Source organism: Eucyclogobius newberryi, unplaced genomic scaffold (assembly GCF_026437365.1).
Source record: "Eucyclogobius newberryi isolate DKJ021-1_F unplaced genomic scaffold, fEucNew1.0.hap1 SCAF_16, whole genome shotgun sequence".
NCBI lineage: Eukaryota > Metazoa > Chordata > Actinopteri > Gobiiformes > Gobiidae > Eucyclogobius > Eucyclogobius newberryi.
Genome location: NW_027315790.1, coordinates 20,453,762 through 20,474,129, shown reverse-complemented (window position 1 = coordinate 20,474,129; position 20,368 = coordinate 20,453,762). Strand labels below are relative to the sequence as shown.

At 38.0% G+C, this 20,368-nt stretch overlaps 2 protein-coding genes across 2 annotated transcripts in view; both read left to right on the top strand.

Moving 5' to 3' along the window:
* Positions 1 to 20,368, top strand: part of LOC140361946 (probable 2-ketogluconate reductase) — a 111,935-nt gene that overhangs the window by 43,194 nt on the left and 48,373 nt on the right. The window lies entirely within an intron of this gene.
* grhl2b (grainyhead-like transcription factor 2b) lies at positions 2,831 to 19,687 on the top strand. The gene is made up of 16 exons (XM_072447845.1): positions 2,831 to 3,160; positions 4,756 to 4,939; positions 6,417 to 6,484; positions 7,248 to 7,653; positions 8,772 to 8,830; positions 9,093 to 9,249; positions 9,714 to 9,825; positions 12,647 to 12,741; positions 15,445 to 15,603; positions 15,978 to 16,035; positions 17,115 to 17,251; positions 17,319 to 17,356; positions 17,449 to 17,540; positions 17,903 to 17,988; positions 18,082 to 18,146; positions 18,975 to 19,687. The coding sequence occupies exons 1-16, from the start codon at positions 3,141 to 3,143 to the stop codon at positions 19,087 to 19,089; spliced, it is 1,851 nt and encodes a 616-aa protein (XP_072303946.1). The 5' UTR covers positions 2,831 to 3,140; the 3' UTR covers positions 19,090 to 19,687.

Here is a 20,368-nt window from a genome sequence, read left to right as displayed (position 1 = left end):
AAAAATACAACAATTTCAACAATAAAAACATATCATTTAAAAGACGCTGCTTGTCACGGTGAATAGCCACTATGAGTTTTGCAGGTTTGAACAGGAGGTCAATGGACCTGTTTCTATTATTAAGCTGTTTCAGGTCTATAGTTTAAACAATGATCTACACACGTTTCATACTAAGCATAATATGTCTTCTTTAAAAACACTTCTGATATCCAAATATGTTTATCTTCAACTGCCCGCCGCTGCGTCTTACTGCTGCATGTCACAACGGTCACAACAGCACAAACAACAGCTTATCCCAGGCCCAGACAAGCTACTGTCCTGCCTGAAACACTCGCGGTATGTAGGACCCATCTTTCACCCCTCTCTCTCACACACACACACACACACACAGAGGGGACTGACTTGCCTGTCTTGCTCGTCTGTGCGTGTGGCAGCTTGCACATGGCACTATTGCGGCTGTCATGGGAGCACATGGCAGACATTCCAACAGTCAGAAGTCGGAGAGAGACAAAGAGGCATGTGCAATTATCATATTAGTGAATCTGACTGAAAGCATTACGCTCGGGAGGGAGAAGGAGGTGCTTCAAAACCGCACTAAATGAACCGTAAAAGTATTCACCAAACATAGCCCACTGCCACGATGACGTCTAATTAGCCTGTGGAGGTTGTGCAGGTGAATTCACAGCATTCTGAGTTCTAGTATGAAAGAGCCACTACAGTGTAATAAGATAAATGTCTACAACTCTGTATTATATTTAGTTTGTATCTGACATGGAAAAAAAAGAAAGGAAACTCAAGTGAACAGCTGTAGAAAAGCAGATAAATAACAGGAATCCTGCAGCTACGCTCCCTTTTATCACTGATACAAACTCTGTGATTATACACAGTGGGACCGATTACCCTTCTCTCATTAAATAAGACGTTTTCGAGTCTGTTGAGGAAAATAATTGTTGTTGGGCAGATGAACCGTCCTTTATCTCACCCTGCCATCGGCAAACAAGCTAGATAAGCATTTCAGAGTATTCAGTCAGCACCTATATTAGATGCTAGTACTCCAAATACTAGGCCCAAAGACTGCTACTATATTTTTACTATAACTATAAGAATTTTACCTCTTCTAATCTCTGACTATTTCCATAGAATACCAAATAAACTCAACGAGTTTATTTGGTATTACGAGTAAATGAGTAGCATCGATCAGTCAGATACTCAATTATTTTCTATATTTATTCATGTGTATTTGGTCATAATATGTATTTGGTCACATATGGATGGATCATTTAGTTTAAAATCTCTTTCACGCTGATACAAGTTTGGATTTGTTTGTTACCTTTTTCCATCTTGTCCCTGCAAAAGGACTCCACGTGTAGCATATTTATCCTTTATAAGTCCTTTTAGGCTTAAATCACGCAGAGGGCCAGGTGCACTGTAATACAAATTAAACAAGGAAGATAGTCAGTACAATCCAGGATGTAAACAAACAAACTAGAATGACGGTTGAACTGAAACTGAAATGTAATTTTTAGATTTCCATAGCCCAACCCCGAGGGGTATTCATAAACAAAAGGGCTGTATTTGGCAATGCAAACACCACAAAGACACGAGGCCAATTGGGAAGTGGCGTGACAGTAGATTTGTGAAATAGGCATATGAGTTTTGTATGGCTCACGATATATTATTTATTATAAGAAGCGCTTGCTCAATACAACCGCTACTACAAAATCTATAGGCTGTACAACCACAGTTAATCTGGCAGCTATTATTAAGAATGATTCTACAAAATAACAGCAAACTATACCTTTAGATTCAGACTCAAACGAGATTATGTATACAGCTCAACCCCTCTAAGGTCTATTCAAACTCTTGGTGATCACTGATTGGCCGTAAGCTCCACTTGAGCAAGGTAAGTGCTGCTGAATTGAATAAGCCGCTCACAAACACACACCCATTGTTTGCTTTAGCTGGGCTATCCCAAACACTAGGATCTCTTTTCACAGTAGCCTCTTCATTAATGGGACAATGGCATTGTGTTGGCTAATGAACAGGCTCCTCCCTGACCCTCTGTCTGCCCGAGATTACCTGAGAGACACAGACAGAGAGGAATCACTGAGGTCATCCGTCAACCAGAGGATATGATGTGTCTTCTTTCATCCATATGGAAACACAAGCAGGTTCAATCTTAACACACATTCAAGTTTAACTTCAGAAAAATAATGAAATCTGAATGAATGAATAATGTTTTTATAGGACTCTCAGCCTGACAGCAAACTCACTTGTTTGGTAAACCTAAATTAGGCAATATAAAACACTATACATGATTGATGATTGGTCCAGGTTCATACAACAAACATCATATGATTTATATTAATTCTAAAATTGATAGTACTGGTATTAGACTTCCATACATACATACATTATCTTATACATACATACATACATACATACATTATCTTATACATACATACATGCATACATACATACATTATCTTATACATACATACATACATTATCTTATACATACATACATACATTATCTTATACATACATACATACATACATACATACATTATCTTATACATACATACATGCATACATACATACATTATCTTATACATACATACATACTTTGCATAAAATAGGCTTGTGTAGCTCATTATTTATTTCTCTGCCGATGCATTGCATAGTATGAATATGTAATATTATATAAACAGGTGAGGAGGGCCTCTGTCTCACTGATCAACCAATCAGCGCTTACCTTTGAATCGCCACAGCCAATCAGCGCTGGCTTAACTCCGCTATTATTTTACACTAAAAGAATTTGCTCTGAATTTCACTGTAAAGCTGTTTAGCGTGAACTAAACAATGCGCTGCAACAAGATATGCGCGTGGTGCAGCAGACGAGCTGCTCTGGGCCTGTAGAGGACTCACACGCGGAGGTTATTGGCTGCTCGGGACAAAAGGCCGCACAGAGGCTTTACCTGTGAGGTGGAGCGGAGGAGAGGCACTCGCACCGAGGGGCAGGCTGAAAACAGGAGAGGAAAGTCGCATTACCTGTAGCTCAACTTCTCACTGCGGCTGATCGGAGCTGCTCCGACTTGAAAGTCCAGTTTCACCAGGAAGAACCGCGGAGGAAGCGAAATATGTCACAGGAGACAGACAAGTAAGTGCTGGGCTGGCGCTGCCCCGACGATTTCATTTTGTACTGAACAAAACTACTTGATCTCAGTTTAAGGTGACCGTAAAGCGATGGCCAGAGAACTGATTATATCCGCAGAGGAAGATACTTTTTACCCTTTTCAACTTGTTAAATATTCGAGTTGTTTTTTTTACAATATTTTGCACTATGGATTATAGCATCGAAATGTATCTCCATTTCTGACTGATGGAGTGCCAAGGACTGGATTATCCTTTCAATGTTGCTTTATGTCCACAATCCTATTAAACACTTAATTACCTGCTTACTTCATTAATGTCAATATGGCTTTTTTATGTGCTTAATTAGGCTACAATAATAGTAATATCTATGTAATGCAGTCTATTTTTAAAATATTGATTTTGCTTTATGTACACTTTGGCCAACTTCTCTATTTATGTTGCATTTCACAGGCCTAAGTTCAATATAGCCTTTTTATTGTTTGATAATGCCCAAAAACAACATAGGTCACTGTATTCCAGGAAATAAACTGCGTGTGTATTGTTGTAAGATGTAGATGATGCTATGATGTATGTATTTAAAATTAGAGTGTTATTTTAACTGTTGTAGTAAAACAAAAATAACTGTATAATTGCATCATAGTAGAAAGAGCAGGTGCCACTATTTTGGCTCTTTGTGAACCGTGTTTTAGGCTTTGCAGCGTAAACACAGTATTCTGCGCCTATGGCAAAGGCATGTCCTGTTTTGTGTGCACCTAACCAACTTTATGTTTTTTTACTTCACTTATTAACACTATAGATATCTCACTTTGAATGGGCAAATATCTTTAAATTGCTGTAAAATCCAAGATACCAATTTTTATTCATCAGAATTAAAGCTGCGGTTCCTATTTCTACTATGGTAATATCAAGTTTATTTACATATAGATATCTCCAGCTAAAGTAAATATGGTATATTTGTAAAGCCAGTTTTAAGTGATAGGAGTGAGATTACACTAACTGATTGTGTAACATTTGATAGGTTTTCTTGTGCGAATGCAAGGTGCTGTTTTGACAACACTGTGGCTCTGATAAGTCTGTGATCTTCACTTGAAGTGTGTTCAGGCACAAAAACTACTGCAAACACAGATGTGAGGTGCACTTAGGTGAACACAGCTAGATTAGTGACTCCAACTTTCCACACAAAGTACTACCACAGCTTCACATTAGAGCCTAGAACTAAAATGAGCATACATTTAGTAGACTTAATGGAAGACTAAACCGGTTCTTAATTACACTATACAATATAGGTCAAACCTGGGCAGTGTAAACCAGGACTAAACAGCAGAAATAAACCAAGACTAGTTCACACAACGAGTAGACAGACTAAACTAAGACCAAGTAAACGTGGATCAATCAGGACAATTTGAGTCAACAAATGGATAAACTAGGTACAGTAACGTAACATAATGACTTAAAACTAAATCAGGAACTCTAGAAGATCCCATAGTCCCATATTTTACAACTTTAGTTAGCAGAAAAACAATGCTATATTGTGGCAATCCAACATCTAACCTCCGCTTCACTTATATTGAGGTGTTTCTGTTTTGTGCATTTGGCCAGTAAGCGTCTGGTGGTGGTGGTCCCCAATGAGAGTTCGTTCCCAGCCGTGCGTTACACCAGTGAAGACGAAGCATGGCGAACGTACCTGGAGAACCCACTGACCGCGGCCACCAAAGCCATGATGACCATCACCGGGGACGAGGACAGCGCCAACGCACTCACTCTGCTCTACGAGTACTACAAGGTCTGTTGTGGTTTGTTTTGATCATCATTGTTTTGGATCAGAAATATTCGCACCGAGTATAATTGGGAGTTGTCGGCTGTTTCCCCCATTAATCACTCTCAAAAATAATCGTAACTAGTAGATTATTGAATTATTATCATTATCTGATTGAGGCAAAGACTCCCAAATCGGTCATGTGCTAAAAGAATAGGTTTTATGACAGAGCTGAGCGAAAATGACCCTAAAATGACACTGAACATGTAAAATGTGTTGTTTTTAAAGAATATATACTCTGTGAAGATGTTCTCGAGCGGATTCACTTTAGCTTCATCTCAGTCAAATTTTGTAAACATCTCATATTCACGAGCCTTTTGCAATCCAAATAATGAAAACATTAATAAAAAGAATAATCGGCCAATTAATCAATTACCAAAATAACTCCTGGTCAAACATAGCTCAAGATTGCTGGAGGATAAATCAAATGTATGACCAATGGGATTTTAATCTGATGTTTTTTCTGTTTTTACTTTACTTTTTGATATAATTAATCAAGAAAAATAATTATTCTCTTCTCAAGTTGTTGTTGTTGTTGCTTGGGCTGTTTTCATTATATAATTTTCACTGGAAATGCAGTAAATTCGTCCTGTCACAATACTTTTTTTTGATAGACGATATACTGTATTGAGCACAACGTGTTATAACACAATAAGGAAATAATCTCTACTTGTATCTAATCAATCAATTTAATAGATTGTTGTATCAGGTCCAGTTTGAAAACTTCCTCAAGCAAACTTTACATAGCCCCTTTTATATTATAACGTCATTTTCACACTTTTTCACAATGCCAATTAATTAATCAATCGGATAAATCGATCTTTAATTGAAGTGACATATTGTATTGTTTTTAATGGTAATTTTAAGTATAAAGCTGACATGGACGGTGTGAAAGAGAGTTCTGCTTTTGTTAAAATTAAATCAATTACTATGTGCTTTTTCTAGCCCAGGACCATCTAGGAAAGTACAGATGAAAAGAACACAAGCAAATGATATTAATAATAATAATATCAAAGTACACGTGGGCTGTATGTTGAAATTTAGATGATATCGGGAATGTTGTTAGAAAATATGCTAAATTTGAATATCAAGTACCGGTATATTGTTTATAGTATAATATATAGTATAAAAAAATAGAGCTGGTTAAAAATCTAAATGAAAAAAACTAGGTTGCAAACTTTCAAATAATAGAGGATATATTTCTGCACTTTTGTGATTACTTTTACAAACATTTCACAGTTGTCTGATAATTAAACCTCAACTAATACACATCATCATTCAGTTGGATTGACATAAAATCGCCTGACTATCGTTATCGGGATTCTTAAAACAATGAGATATTTATTTTTTGTCAATATCGCCCACTCCTCTGTGCGAGTAATAAGTAACTTCCCTGTTTTGTGAAATACTTTAACCTCATTTGATTCTGTTTTGGGCTCTACAGGTCCCCAAAGAGAAGAGGATTCTGCCTGTTGCCAAAGTGGTGGAAATATCTGATGAGCAGGAGAAGAGGTCAGTGCGTCTCTGATGTGTGTTCGGCGTGTACAGACAGAGACAGTTGTAAAAATGCAAAACACGTATTTTGTGTGAGCTCATTCTGCAGCTTGGGGCTCTGCTTCAATGATTACTTGTACTTAGTGTTTGAGGATTGACAACAGCCACAATTTACAAGCCTGAGTTTGGTATGAAAGGCTTCCAAGAATGATTCAGTGATAAAGAGCAACTGATGTCAGGGATATGTGGGAAAATACTACGCGTGAATGAGCTTCCACGTTCCAAAACAAGATTTAGGATTCGATTTGAAATGAAATATTACATACACACAGGTTTTTTTACTACTCACATGCGTTAAGTTCCGCAACATAAATCTACTGTTGCTCCCAAGTACTATAATACTGTAAATAATATGCAAACAATGATACATAGAAGCTCATTGTCAGTTGTTTCTACCCCAAATCAGAAAGAAGAAATAAAACTCGTATAGGTACAAATCTGTATGAGCGAGAAACCACAGCATAAAGTACAACATTATATTAAATCAACATTATTTTCATAATTTATACGAAAATAGAAGATCGTGTCATGAAGATTATCTAGTGTAAACCTATGCAGACTTATAAACATGCAAATTATTACTGCGCTGGGGGAAAAGGTACATATACATGCGATATTGATCACTTTATTTCTTCGTTTGTTCAGCAATGCTAGTTGGCAACACAAATACTTCAATAAATAACATAAATTCTGATTCTAAGATACAATGTCATTTTTTCAGGACCACGATAACCATGAACTCCAGTGAAAACTCGGACGAAACTGTGGACAACCGAGTTCAAGTTCTCAAATCAGTCCCCGTGAATCTGTCCGTCAACATGGAGCACCAGGACTCAGCCAAACGGGACCAGTTCAGCGGCTCGTCCTCGACGGGTCCCAGCGGGGCTCCGGGGGTTACAGGGCCCACGCACAATGCCCCTGCGCCCGTCCCAGTGGTGAAAGCAGAGATATTCACCCCTCTGTACGTGGCGCCCGCGGGACATCACTACCGGGTGGAGGCGGACGAGGCGGCCCGGGTCATCTACGAACCAAACCCCTTTGAAGTCTCAGCAGTCAGTCACACCTCCTACGTGAAGGACAACCAGCAGAGTCCACCGGACAGCCCGTACGAGGAGGAGAGGAACGGGGTAAAAGAAATGCAATTGAATAAACTCTAATCTTATTTTTGTTTAGCTGCCATACTTAAAGTTCTGTCTGGCCTTAAATCTTACAAAGGTTTTAGGATTAGTTGTAGTAGAAGTGATGAAGTAGTGGTGTGAACGGACATTCACTGCAACTGTAAAAAGCTAAAAATGGTATTAATTAAAACATGATCCAAGCATAAATACTACAACGATGCCATTAATGCTATATTATAGGATTGGGCTACGCAATCTATTTTCCTCACTGCAGTTGTGCCAAGCATCATCCACTTTGCAATGCTGGCAAATGTTCATTTTCTTTACATATTATTTCTCAACCAGGTTATGGTTAGGAACAGGTTGTTTGGTGAGTGTAGGGTTTTGAGAAAATGTAATACTTGATTTTGAATTGTTCACTACTATGGCAACGCTGGTCATTTTACATCATCCACGGGCAGTGTTGGGATTGGGAAGAATAAAATGTATTTACTTAGAGAATACTGTATTCTCACCAATATGATGCAGTTTGAAATCTAAATTGCACGATCAAGTACCATAATGTATTATTTTTTTGATTTTAGGAAAGTAACTGTATTCTGAATACCACCAAATGAAAGTAACTATACCAGAACTGTCCTTAAATGACTATTCTGAGTATGTATTTTTGGTTGAGAGTTACCTCCCAACACTGCGCATAAATAAGCTCAGAATTTTGGTCAGAAATAAGGGTTGTAGCATGTAATCATTGTATTTTGACAATCACATTCATGTACCCCTATTTTCAATGTTGAAAATGATAATGAGGCATAACGTGTGTGCAGTGAGCTCACCATAGCACTCAAGAGCCCGACCCATTGTAACTGTACACTTTAGGGCGGGGTTGTTTTTATACGGGACATAAAGACGGATAGATGTTCAAATATTATTCAACCCCAGTCCAAAGGTGGTTTACATGAATGAGACACGAACTATTAAGAGCTCAAGACTTTGAACGTATTTGTTCTGTGTTAATAATAAACTGTCCAAAAGTTGTTGGTTTGTGGCATTGTATACCTAGTTCCTCAGATGTTAATTTAATCTTAATAATTTCCTCTTTTTGTGTGTTTTTTACCCTGTTTTGACAGAAGTACCACATGCCTTCCTCTATGGCCACAGATGACTTCTTATTTCACCAGGAAGGAGTGTAAGTTCCAATCGTCAATTTATACTATGCAGCACTAGTTTTTCATATTTGGTAAGTTGTTCGATCAGCTGTAGATCCATATTTAGAAGATGCAAAAAAACAATGCAATGGTAGAAAAGGAATCAAGAAAAACCCTGACAAAGCACGGCTACAATGGCGGTTTTGCACTTGGGTTGGGTTTTGGATCCAAGTGGTTGACCGTGGTTGGATTTGAACGTGGCTGTACGGTTTTAATATACTTCTTGTATTTGCATTTGCACAGAGACAGTTTCCAGTACACGTTGGACGCCTCTCGCTCCCTCCGTCAGAAACAGGGCGAGGGACCCATGACGTATTTAAACAAGGGCCAGTTTTACGCCGTTACACTGAACGAGCTCAGCACCAACAAACGGCTGCGTCACCCCATCAGCAAAGTCCGAGTGAGTGGTATTTTTACGTCCTACACTGTATTGCTCTCAGCAGAAAACGTTTTCTTTTACCAGGACGTACAGGATGTCATATGGTTGAAGAAGCCAATGCATTGAACCCTTTGCCATTGATTCACTGTATAAAAAAGACAGCACCAATAAAGAAGATAAGAAAACCTTTATTTGTCCCACAAAGAGGAAATTACAGTGGTGCAATGCTACGTTCAAGAACAGCAGGAGAATAGAAACCCTGGGAAAAAAGGTCTTGATCTCAATGGGTTTTTACATATTTAAATACAAACTATAGAAGAATAAACTTTTCAGAGAATGGTTTTGGGTATGTTTACTATGACTTTGCACTACATAAAAACGTGATACAAATAGAATCCATCTACATATACTGTGTGTGCATTACTCTGTTCAGGGAGGCAAATGAAGTCCTATATTATAATGTTTGTTCTTGTTTTGGTTCATAGAGTGTAATCATGGTGGTTTTCAGTGAAGACAAAAACAGAGACGAGCAGCTGAAATACTGGAAGTACTGGCACTCGCGGCAGCACACGGCCAAACAAAGGGTCCTCGACATCGGTAAGACACAAGTGTACAACGTTAACAGGTGAAGGGGAACATCTGGTTTGAACATACATATGGACAAATCAAAACAAAACAAAACCATAACGAATGATTGATGCTATTTCCAATGCTGGAATGCCCTCAGCCAATAAACAAGGCTTGAGCAAACAAAGAGGTTGCACACCCCCACCCATTGTTTGCCTGAGGGCTGCCCACCTCACAACCACTACATGAATTAGGCGTCGTTGCTAGGTCTCAAGTTGAATCCTATAATCTTCCTACATAGCTATAAAGACTAAGCAAAATGACCAAAAAACTAGCTTAATTTCAAGTCAAATCAAATCAAACAGCCGATGTTCATTGGATACAAGTGCAACAGGTGATTTCTTATGAAAAATGATTTTGTGCATTAAGTTCTCATTAAGGTTTAGACGTGATATAGTCCTAACTCAGACCTGGTAGTTTAATATGGATTTAATCTTAGAATTGGACCTGATATAGTTAAGTGTAATCATTGCCCTGGTTTAGTCACTTTTTTGACCTAAGCCTAACGAGCTGGGCAATATACCATAAATTAGATAATATCTTCTAAATGTTGTTTATTTAGATTGGAATATTATGTATAGTTTATAGGAAAACAAAATTACAAAAAGAGCTTCAAAGGGTGTACTATATGGTGATATTCATTTTACACTTAACTAAACGTCAACTTATACATTTAAAGACGGGTTTTAACACATTTCTGTTGGATTATGAATATTGTCAGGTTAAATCCTGGTATAGAATAAATCGGGGTTATAGGGTTGGTGTCATATAGTTTGTGTTTTGTTTTCTTGTCAAGTTAAGCCTTGTGTGGTCTTAATTATAGATTTGGATTCCTTCTGAGGAAAGACCACGTTAAGTCCTGGTTTAGTCCTGCTTTTACCCTATGTGGCATTTGTCGAGCTCTGGTTTTCATTTAGTCCATTAAATGCGCCACATCGTGAAGCCAAATATTTTCCGAGGTGGTACTTGAAGCTCGAGTCAGCCCTTTGTCCTGAAAATGATGGATCTGCATTTGCACATCTTTGCTGAATGACTATGTGAGAAGCTTGTAGGCGGCTTTCGCTAACAAGCCGGGGCCTGCCTCCACGAGTACACGCTGAGAGGTATGTGGGAGACTGTGGGCTGGATACTAGACAGTCACGGGAGAAACACACCTCTTCCATCAGCTTGTCGGGACAGGGAGAGGAATGCCAGCCACAGTGTTACCTCGCATAGTCCCGGTCCGTTGAACAATATTGTTGCCCAATTTAGATCTTAATTCCTATGTTGACATGGCCCAAACCAAAAGCACTGAAATCCACCAAAACACATTGACAGCTGCAGAAGTGGAACGAGTGCATTGTTCGGTGAAGTTACAGCGTGAGAAGAGTTTTCATTTTCTCAAAGCTTAAAGCGATGCATTTATTCGTTCAATAACAACATTTGAGTCTAGTGATTACACACGGCAATGAACCATAATCTACATCATTTCTTTGGGCCGGGAGGCTTTATTAGACTGGACAACACAGCGTGAATTGGGGATGAGACTAATGAGACATTGCAGCAAAAATGTAATTGATTTATTTAAATTGACTAAAATGAATTAAGTTTGTATTTAATAACATTACTCCAGTTTGTATTTATATATTGTACATGTAGAAGCTGCTGCAGATTCAGACAATAATATGAATTCCTGACATTCAACTCACACATCTTGTTTGTCAAATCAACCCATTTCTTTTAAGATTTTGTACGACTGAATCTAGATGTTGTGGTCATTTTGTTTTATCTAAAAGTTGAGGATTTACTGACACAGACGCTGAGGTCAGATGACAAGCCTCGGCCGGCTCTGCGTCTGTGGGTCAGGGGGCGTCAGGATGCGTCCCGTAACCCGACACAGGGCTGAGGTGAAAGACAAGAGGTGGTGGGCGTACCTGGGACGGGGCGCAGCGAGGCCCCGGGCCTCATCGCAGAATGGGACTGTGTGAATGGGATTTAAGCAAAAGGGGGGCACAAACGGCAGACTGGCACCCTTCTTTGTGCACCTGTCGCGGGATGAGGCGACAGTTGGTTGATGAGGACAGTTCAGTCGAGAAAAAGATCAAACGTATAAAGGAAAAGAGAGATTGGATGTAACTTAAAAGTATTTGTCATGTTTACCAATAGGGATCCAAATGTCAAAAATGAATGTAAATTTGCTAGTGAGAAAGGAAGAGTTTCGTCAACATTGGGTATTTTTAATTGAGTAAAAGCAGAGTTCAGGCTTTGGAGGAAGGAATATAATTGTATGTTTTAAATGGCAATTATTAAAAGCTTGTTTTGTTTATGACCCAACTTAAAATACTGAAAAGACAATTTTAACTTAATAAAATCAAGTCACGATCAATCAATTCGCGATTCAGTCTCATTTCCGAGTGTTCAAATCCATTTACTTTTTTCTGCCTTGTATGTGAAGTAAACCTGGCAAATTGAGCCCATTAAATTACTAAAAGCAGTTTTCACAGACTTTTAAGCACTAAGTTTTATGTCCCTTGTCAGACTTGTCTCGGGGCACTCATCTGACTCCTAAATGTTCCTTTCTTTGACCAAATGGCCTGCCGCTGTCTTTGAAGCCTGGGTGTCTGTTTGCTCAAGCTGATACGACATATTAAATAGAAGTGTGCCATTGGATTTCTTGTCTGCACTAACAATAGCTACTTGCTTGTGTCTTTTATTGATATAGCGCATATATTGCCCTTTTGGTTTGCTTTTTGGCAGCCGCGTTTTTGTCTTGTGGTTGAGAAATTGGCTGATGATGACATGTCTTTTTTAGCCGATTACAAGGAGAGCTTCAACACGATTGGGAACATCGAAGAAATCGCCTACAACGCCGTCTCCTTCACTTGGGACGTTAATGAGGAGGCCAAGGTAAGCGCAGAAATGGTTCACCCTATGTTTCTTTTGTTCTCATTATAAGCACGGCCTTTATTTACTTAAAAAACAAAATACTTTAAAACACAACTGTATGTACAAGGTGAAATTAAACAAAGGCTATATTATGATGGTTTAGACCTTAGTGGTTGTAGATGCTGGTTCTATCTTGCAACATTAAAGGCGCTGTACCTGATTTTCTACTGTCTTAAAAATGTGAAAACCAAGACTAGTTCATTTTAAACTGTTTGCAGTGGTCCAAAGTTATTCGTCACTTAACCTAACGCAGTCCAAACATCCAAATTCTGAAATAAATCTGAGTTTATAAGCGCTTCTCACAACTTTCAGAGGTCCACAGCTCACATCCTGGTTCTCAGATGACAAAATTTGATGCAGACAGATCACAGCGGTCTCATTTTGAGTCTACAAGTTGTTTTTTTATAAATATATATCTGAACAAGGGGGAAAAAACACTTTTGCTTAACTACATGGACAACTTGATACAGCTACTTTAATGTTACAGTGTCTAAATATGGACTCAGTGGAAAAGTACTGTAGATTATTGTTATTCTAGATGATGAGTGAAATGAGAATGTTATGACTCCAAAATATACGTGAAATTCCTTCAGGATTTAAACTGACACGTCCAAATGATTCCTTTTCTCCTTTGCCAAACACACGCCTAATAATAGAATAAACAAATAATCAGCATTGAAGCGCTGTCACTGTTAACAGCATTTACACCTCAATGTGACGCCTTTGTCCAATGTTGTGCTTGTCCCATTCATCACGTCCATAGTAACGTTTGTCTCCCGATAATTTTTTGTACTCGCTATAATTTTCCCTGAACCGGTTTGCCGTGTTTGCGCTTACATAAAGGCGTGTAGTCGATGTTCAAAAGCAGTACGACTGGTTTTCTGTGCCGATTCAATTGTTGCCAAATAAACGTCTGACAAACTAACCGGTTTTGAGAGGTCGTGATGCAAGCACCTGTTACTCACTGTTACTCACTGTTACTCACACCACTAAAACCGTGAGAATGAGGCTGAAGGAGCTCAGAACTGGGGTTGACAAATTATGACTCTATTATTATATGTATTGGTTCTTCTTGGGGAAATTGTATCACTCGCATTGAAGTAAACACACATTTGTGGAGTAGAGCACAGGGGCACAGTTTGGACAAAAACTGATCACTAACTTAAATTTACCTTAGTTTTGGTTTATTCAGAATGGCAGTTAGAGACCTCACAATATCAAATGTTGTTATTCACATTTATTGAGACCATATCTATAATTATTTGTCATTCCCATTGTCTAACACGCTACTGTTCCTCAAGTCTCTGATCAGCTTTACAGAATATAACTTTCTGTATGACAAAATAAGGTTAATGTAACAAAAACAGTCAGATGAAAAAGTACTTCACATTTTAACCTAATTTTGCTTCTAAAATTATTCGTGTTTTAGTACTTATGATTTTACTATGACCTGAATAATCATAATTATTGATTAACCAATTAATATAAATGATGTGCAAATACAGACAAAATTAGTAATAATAAATGACATATTAAAACTGAACAATTTCACAACTTAAATTAATTGAAACTAATATAATCTATTGAAGTCTATTTGCTTTCTTCCAAATATTCATCATAAAACTGCAGTAATTGTACCTTGATACTACACACCTGTGATTTGAAACATCATAAAGTCAATGGCTGTGTCTGCTTTTCAAACCCACTCTATTGTGACCACTCCTGTCGCTGTTTGAACTCCCCCCGAGGGCCGTCCCAGTCCCACCACGCCCTTCTTGTCGTGTTTGTTTTGCCCTCATTTCGCTGTGAATGTGAGCGCAGCCCGTGTGCGTTTGTGTGCGTTTGTGTGCGTTTGTGAGGCTGGTGTATTGTATCAGCAGCCTTTGAACAAAGACTGCGAAACTCTTTATAGCTCTGCATATGTGTGTTATTTCCTGGATTTTAAAAAAAGTGCAAAGCTATCAATTTTTCTTTTCATTCACATAGGGCTGGGCGTGGTAAAAATCGAATCATGAGCTCATTCCTGTGACAACATGTTATTTTTGTAAAGTCGCCATATCTTGAGCGACACATTTTCTTTTGAATGCAGCTTTATGCTCAAACAAAGACGCTTTTTGCAACCCACACTTAGTATTAGTCCATCCCTGGAGTGAGGGACAGGTGGATTTTATCATTTGCAGCGTAGAGTGAACTTTGAGAGGAGGCAGATGATTTCATTGACTTCTTCAAGCTATTTAAAGATACTGCGTTTACATGAATCGAGATCTGGCTCCAAGAAAATCACTGTTCATTAAAGGTGCACTGCAAAACCTTTCAGGATAAGGTCACTTGTTTGTCTCCATGGATATGATATTGTTTTGCCTAGACGTATGGCATTAAACCTCTCCGTTTCCATGGAGATGATATTGTTTGGCTATTGTTTTGGCTATGTTATGGCATTAAACCTCTCAATCTCCATGGAGATGAGCGGGTGGCCAAGTTACTGTTGATATCTATGGAGAGGTACTTTTGAGCAATATAAACACATGAGACAAATACGAAACAGATACGTGTAATTTTACGTTGTAGAATATTATTTACAAAGCAATAACATTTCCATGGGGACAATGAGGTGGTCAGCCAGAACATTATTATTTATGCATTGTTTTGAATTTGTTCTTGCAGATTTTCATCACCGTGAACTGCCTGAGCACCGACTTCTCGTCTCAAAAAGGGGTGAAGGGTCTTCCGCTAATGATTCAAATCGACACGTACAGCTACAACAACCGCAGCAACAAACCTCTGCACCGGGCTTACCTGCAGATCAAGGTCTTCTGTGACAAGGTAATTACACACTAAAAATATACAAGAATAGATATTGTTACAGCCACATTATGTAAATTCATCACATTCTGCCATTGGTTCTGGACTGAAGCTTTTTTATTCATTAAGTGGCAACATAAAATGAAAGAGAAGTATTTATTTAGAAGGTTATTTACAAATCTTTACATTTATTTTGTACCTGTATTGGATAAATTGCACAATATTAGTCCTTTTTCTTGGATCTGTGGTGTGTAATTGGTGGCTGAGACCTCTAGGGGGCGTTCCACAGTGTTAAATGCAGGTAAGGCCTCCCTCTTGTGGCCTCACTTTCAAACGGCCGCTCACCTGGACAAGGAAAAGACTGCAACAAGCTCAATATGCTTTTTGTTTTTCAGGGAGCAGAAAGAAAAATAAGAGACGAAGAGAGGAAACTGTTTCGCAAGAAGTCTAAAGGTTTGCCAATTTATTCATTCAAATATTGAGGTCAAATTTTAAGTTGACCTCAATAATCTATAATTAAGACCACACAAGGCTTAACTTGACAAGAAAACAAAACGCAAACTATATGACACCAACCCTATAACCCCGATTTATTCTATACCAGGATTTAACTTAAGTAAGTCTAATACATCATTGGTACATGTCCAAACTGTGGTCCGGGGGTCAAATTTGCTTTCAGACCATTTTTTCTTGGCCCTCAGGCTTCCTGGAGAATTGGTACAATAACTAAATAACAAAATCTTACTATTGTACTATTATAAACCCAATATCCAACATTTTAGTCTTCCCCATCGAGGTCTGGTGGCCCAGTCTAACTTGTGTTAATATTAATATCATTCATTGTAGTAACCACCTCTCAATTAGCCCTTCATCTGTGTTTCAATATGCGAGCCCTGGTCTTTTATAACTTTATAGTGTGAGTAGTACATACTGAACTATTAGTTATTTATTATTATTTGATTATTTATAGCAATTCAATATTTTCTAAGTCATAAATCATATAAAACACCAAATTAATAGTAGTTAATTGACACTGCCTGTCCAGAAAAACAAAAGAAAAGGGGCAAACGCTCTAATAGTAGGACGGCCAGCACACATTCGCTCTGGCATAGTTTCAATACGCTTCTGCAATATTAAATTATTTATTTCCATCCAGTGTTGCATTATTTTTCAAACTGATCTTGTATTGATGATGTGAGAGAGTGACCACTGCACAAAGCCTTTTCCAGCTCCAAACACTCTCACTGAGGTTCAGATCTGTAGTGGATTAGTTTCTGCTTCTCTTTACATGCGGGATGTCGACGATTTGACCCTTTTCCAACATAGACATCTTTGCCATGACCACTCACTGCATCAGTTGGTTTAAATACTGTGTTACAGCTGAAAGATCATCAGCAGTTTTCCAGTGGGAGGCTCAGACCTACTGTATTTGCTTAGTTGAATCCATGTGGCGACTTTTTTTTGGACAGGCAGTGTCTATTTTATGTCTACAATCTGAAGTTTTAACTTTAAAAATGTCTCTTCTTTTTTAGGAAAGGATGGTGGCGTAGTCGTCACTGTTCCAAAAAAGTCTGATGCCACTTACTTCAAAACGATGACGGATCTCGAAGCTCAGCCGGTTCTGTTCATCCCCGACGTTCACTTTGGAAACCTGCAGAGAGCTGGACAGGTACATCACATAATTCATTTTTAAAAGTGGATATTTAGTATCTTGACATTTTATCATTGCCTTCCAGGTGTTTACCTTCAACACAGAGGAGATTGATAGAGAAGGGTGAGCAGTACAAACCTTTTAACCCTGTTATAGAGTTGATCTTGTCACAAAGTGTGAATTTGTTACATGTATTTTTTGTTTTGTTTTTTCAGGAGTGTTTTGGTGAAGAGGATGTTCAGGTCGTCTGATGAAGATGTGTGTTCATCGCCTCAAAAACAAATGAAAGAAGACACGCACAAGAGAGGTAAAGTGCATAATAATTGGATTAAAAACATTTAGTCACACCATATAAAGGTTAAAACATGCATCTAAAAACATGCATTCATATTGAGAGATGAGAGAGTTTGATTTATTCTTTGCAATATCTTTGTTAGAAATGCCCTTTAGAAAATAACCACAACGTAGACTTCTTAGACAAACTTGTATTAAACTTGTATTATATTACATAACATAGTAAATATGGTGATGTATAGTTTAGCTTTAACTTCAGTTATTGTCTTGTGGCACTTTCTCTGCAGATTCTGAATAATAATGAATAATAATGACTTTATATTATGAAGTCCTGCTTTTCTTTCACATATGTGTTTGGCTCCTGTGTGTTTGCAGTCTTGTTGTATGTGAGGAAAGAGACTGACGAGGTTTTTGACGCGCTGATGCTCAAGTCTCCAACTCTGAGGGGCCTAATGGACGCGGTGAGTCACGGCTTTTATAACGGTGAACGGCGCTGACGCACTTTGCATGTGGGCATTTAATAAAAAAAACGTCTTTTTGTATCTTTTTGGCAGATATCAGAAAAGTATGGCGTGCCCACAGAGCGAATAGCAAAGGTCTACAAGAAGAGTAAGAAAGGGTAAGTGTACAAGTTTACATTTTATACTATGTCACCTTAACGGCAAGATGAATCGCAATTGGATGAACATTTAAATGGTTGTAATTAGCTAATAATAACAAATTCGGCAGGTCATTTTAATGTCCTCAGCCAAGAACAAAATATCTTGTCTCCATGGGGTTTTATCACGATTAATAAAATAAACACAAACCGCTTCTTGCATTCGTTAAGCTGTTTATATTTCAGTCTTTTCTCAAACGTTTATTCTCCTGGGCAAGCTTTAATTGTCTTCCGTCAAATGATCCTAGATGTACAATCGAATGTGCAAATATGAAAATTGTAGAAAGAATAAAGACTTAGATGGAAATGAGCCTATTTACCTACAATCGGGTGTGGTACAGCTTTGTTTTTACGAGCTTAATGTTTCCGGACTAAAGTAAACTAATAAAGTACATACAGTAGCTTATACCATTGAGTCTAGAGTTGTCATGAACTTGATTCTCCATATCAATTTCAATACCACAATGATAATAAAAAAAATTGGTCAAGGTCAATAGACTTACGTTTTCAACACCAAATAATAGCATTTTATCTATTAGACGTTGTGGTCTCATACTAGTCCTGATAAAGCTCAAGATCTGTAATGAAATATTCACAAAAGGTCAAATTGTGTCTCATTAATGTGATTTTTTTTAGCATTGAAACTTGACATTAGTATCTAGTTTCTACTGTATGTTAGTATTGAGTAGTATCTGATTTTTGACGCTACCCTAACAGAGTCAAATCAAACTCACACTTGGTTAATTAACGTTTCGGTCCTTTAAATCATCACCTTTCACATTTCAACAGGATTTTGGTCAACATGGATGACAACATCGTGGAGCACTATTCAAATGAAGACACCTTTATCCTCAATGTGGAAAGCTGCGCAAACGACTACAAAGTCACGCTGCAAGAAATCTGACGGCCCGGAAAGCAGCGTCGGGTGACAAAAATGTGAATCGGACAATCTCTTTTTTTGGGCGGCTGCTATCGGCTCCTATGCTGGGAAGAGCCACGGGACGGTCCCCATGGCAGCCGGACACTGTATTGGACCACTCCCGCTGTTACACTATGAAGCAAAGACCAAAAAACATGTACCGCTTATGTGTCGCCTACAGGTTTCAATTGTATAAACACGTTTTCATTTTGTACAGTTTTTGCCAAATGTACGTCTCTAATTAGTCCTTAACATAGCAGCTCCTTTTGCATGCAAACTCTTAATTTTAGCTATTATTTATTATTATTAATGTAAGATTATTTTAACATTTTATCCTAAATATTTCAAGTACTTCTTTGCCTCAACATTTCAGTGACGCCTGCTCGATGTCGCAAGGGAACTGTCCCGCGTCTTGTCATTTGTAATTAAGCCAAAACATGTGTAGTGCCTGCTGTGGAGAGCGGGGCCGACGTAAACGAAATGATGGCACTTGTTTATCATGTGGGCCTCTTGTACGGATGTGTAAAGATGAATTAAAAGTTCAGATGTGGTGAAAATGTTTTGTCACGCGTTTACAGGGTGGGATTCTTGGCTTACCTTGTCATAAAATACAGTTAAGTTAGCATTTAGTTAATTAGTTAGTTAGTTTAGGCTGCAACTAACGATTATGTTGGTAATAAATTGGTCTTGCAGATTACTCTTTTGATTAATTGATTGGTTGTTAAGCACGCGAAAGGTCAGTGAATGAGATTTTTAATTAAATTTCACCCAAATAGAGCCGATTATTTACAGAAAAAAGTGTCTTTTCATCACAAACACAACATTTACACATTTCCCATGTCATTTTTATGCGATTCTTGCTCAGAGTAATAAAACGTATTCTCTCAGCTCATGCCATGTTGAAGAGTTATTTGATTACTTAAGTTGACAACCAATTACTATAATCGATGAGTTGCGATTAAACAATGAAGCAATGAACTTGTTGCAGCCCTAATTTAGTTAATTTATAATTTAGTGTTGGCAAGTTACAGTGCACACATTTTAATTTGATTTATCAGTGATGAATCAGACATTTGAAAAGGTATTAGTTAAATCACAGGACAGAGGTGACTTGACCAATTTGCAACATGAATTAATATTAAAAGGCAATATTTGTTAAACACAATTTAAACTAGGATGTCAGCAGGGGACATGCATCGATAACACAAACACAGAAGATGAAAGACCAAAAGTTAACTATAAAGAACCAATAATAACAAGATCC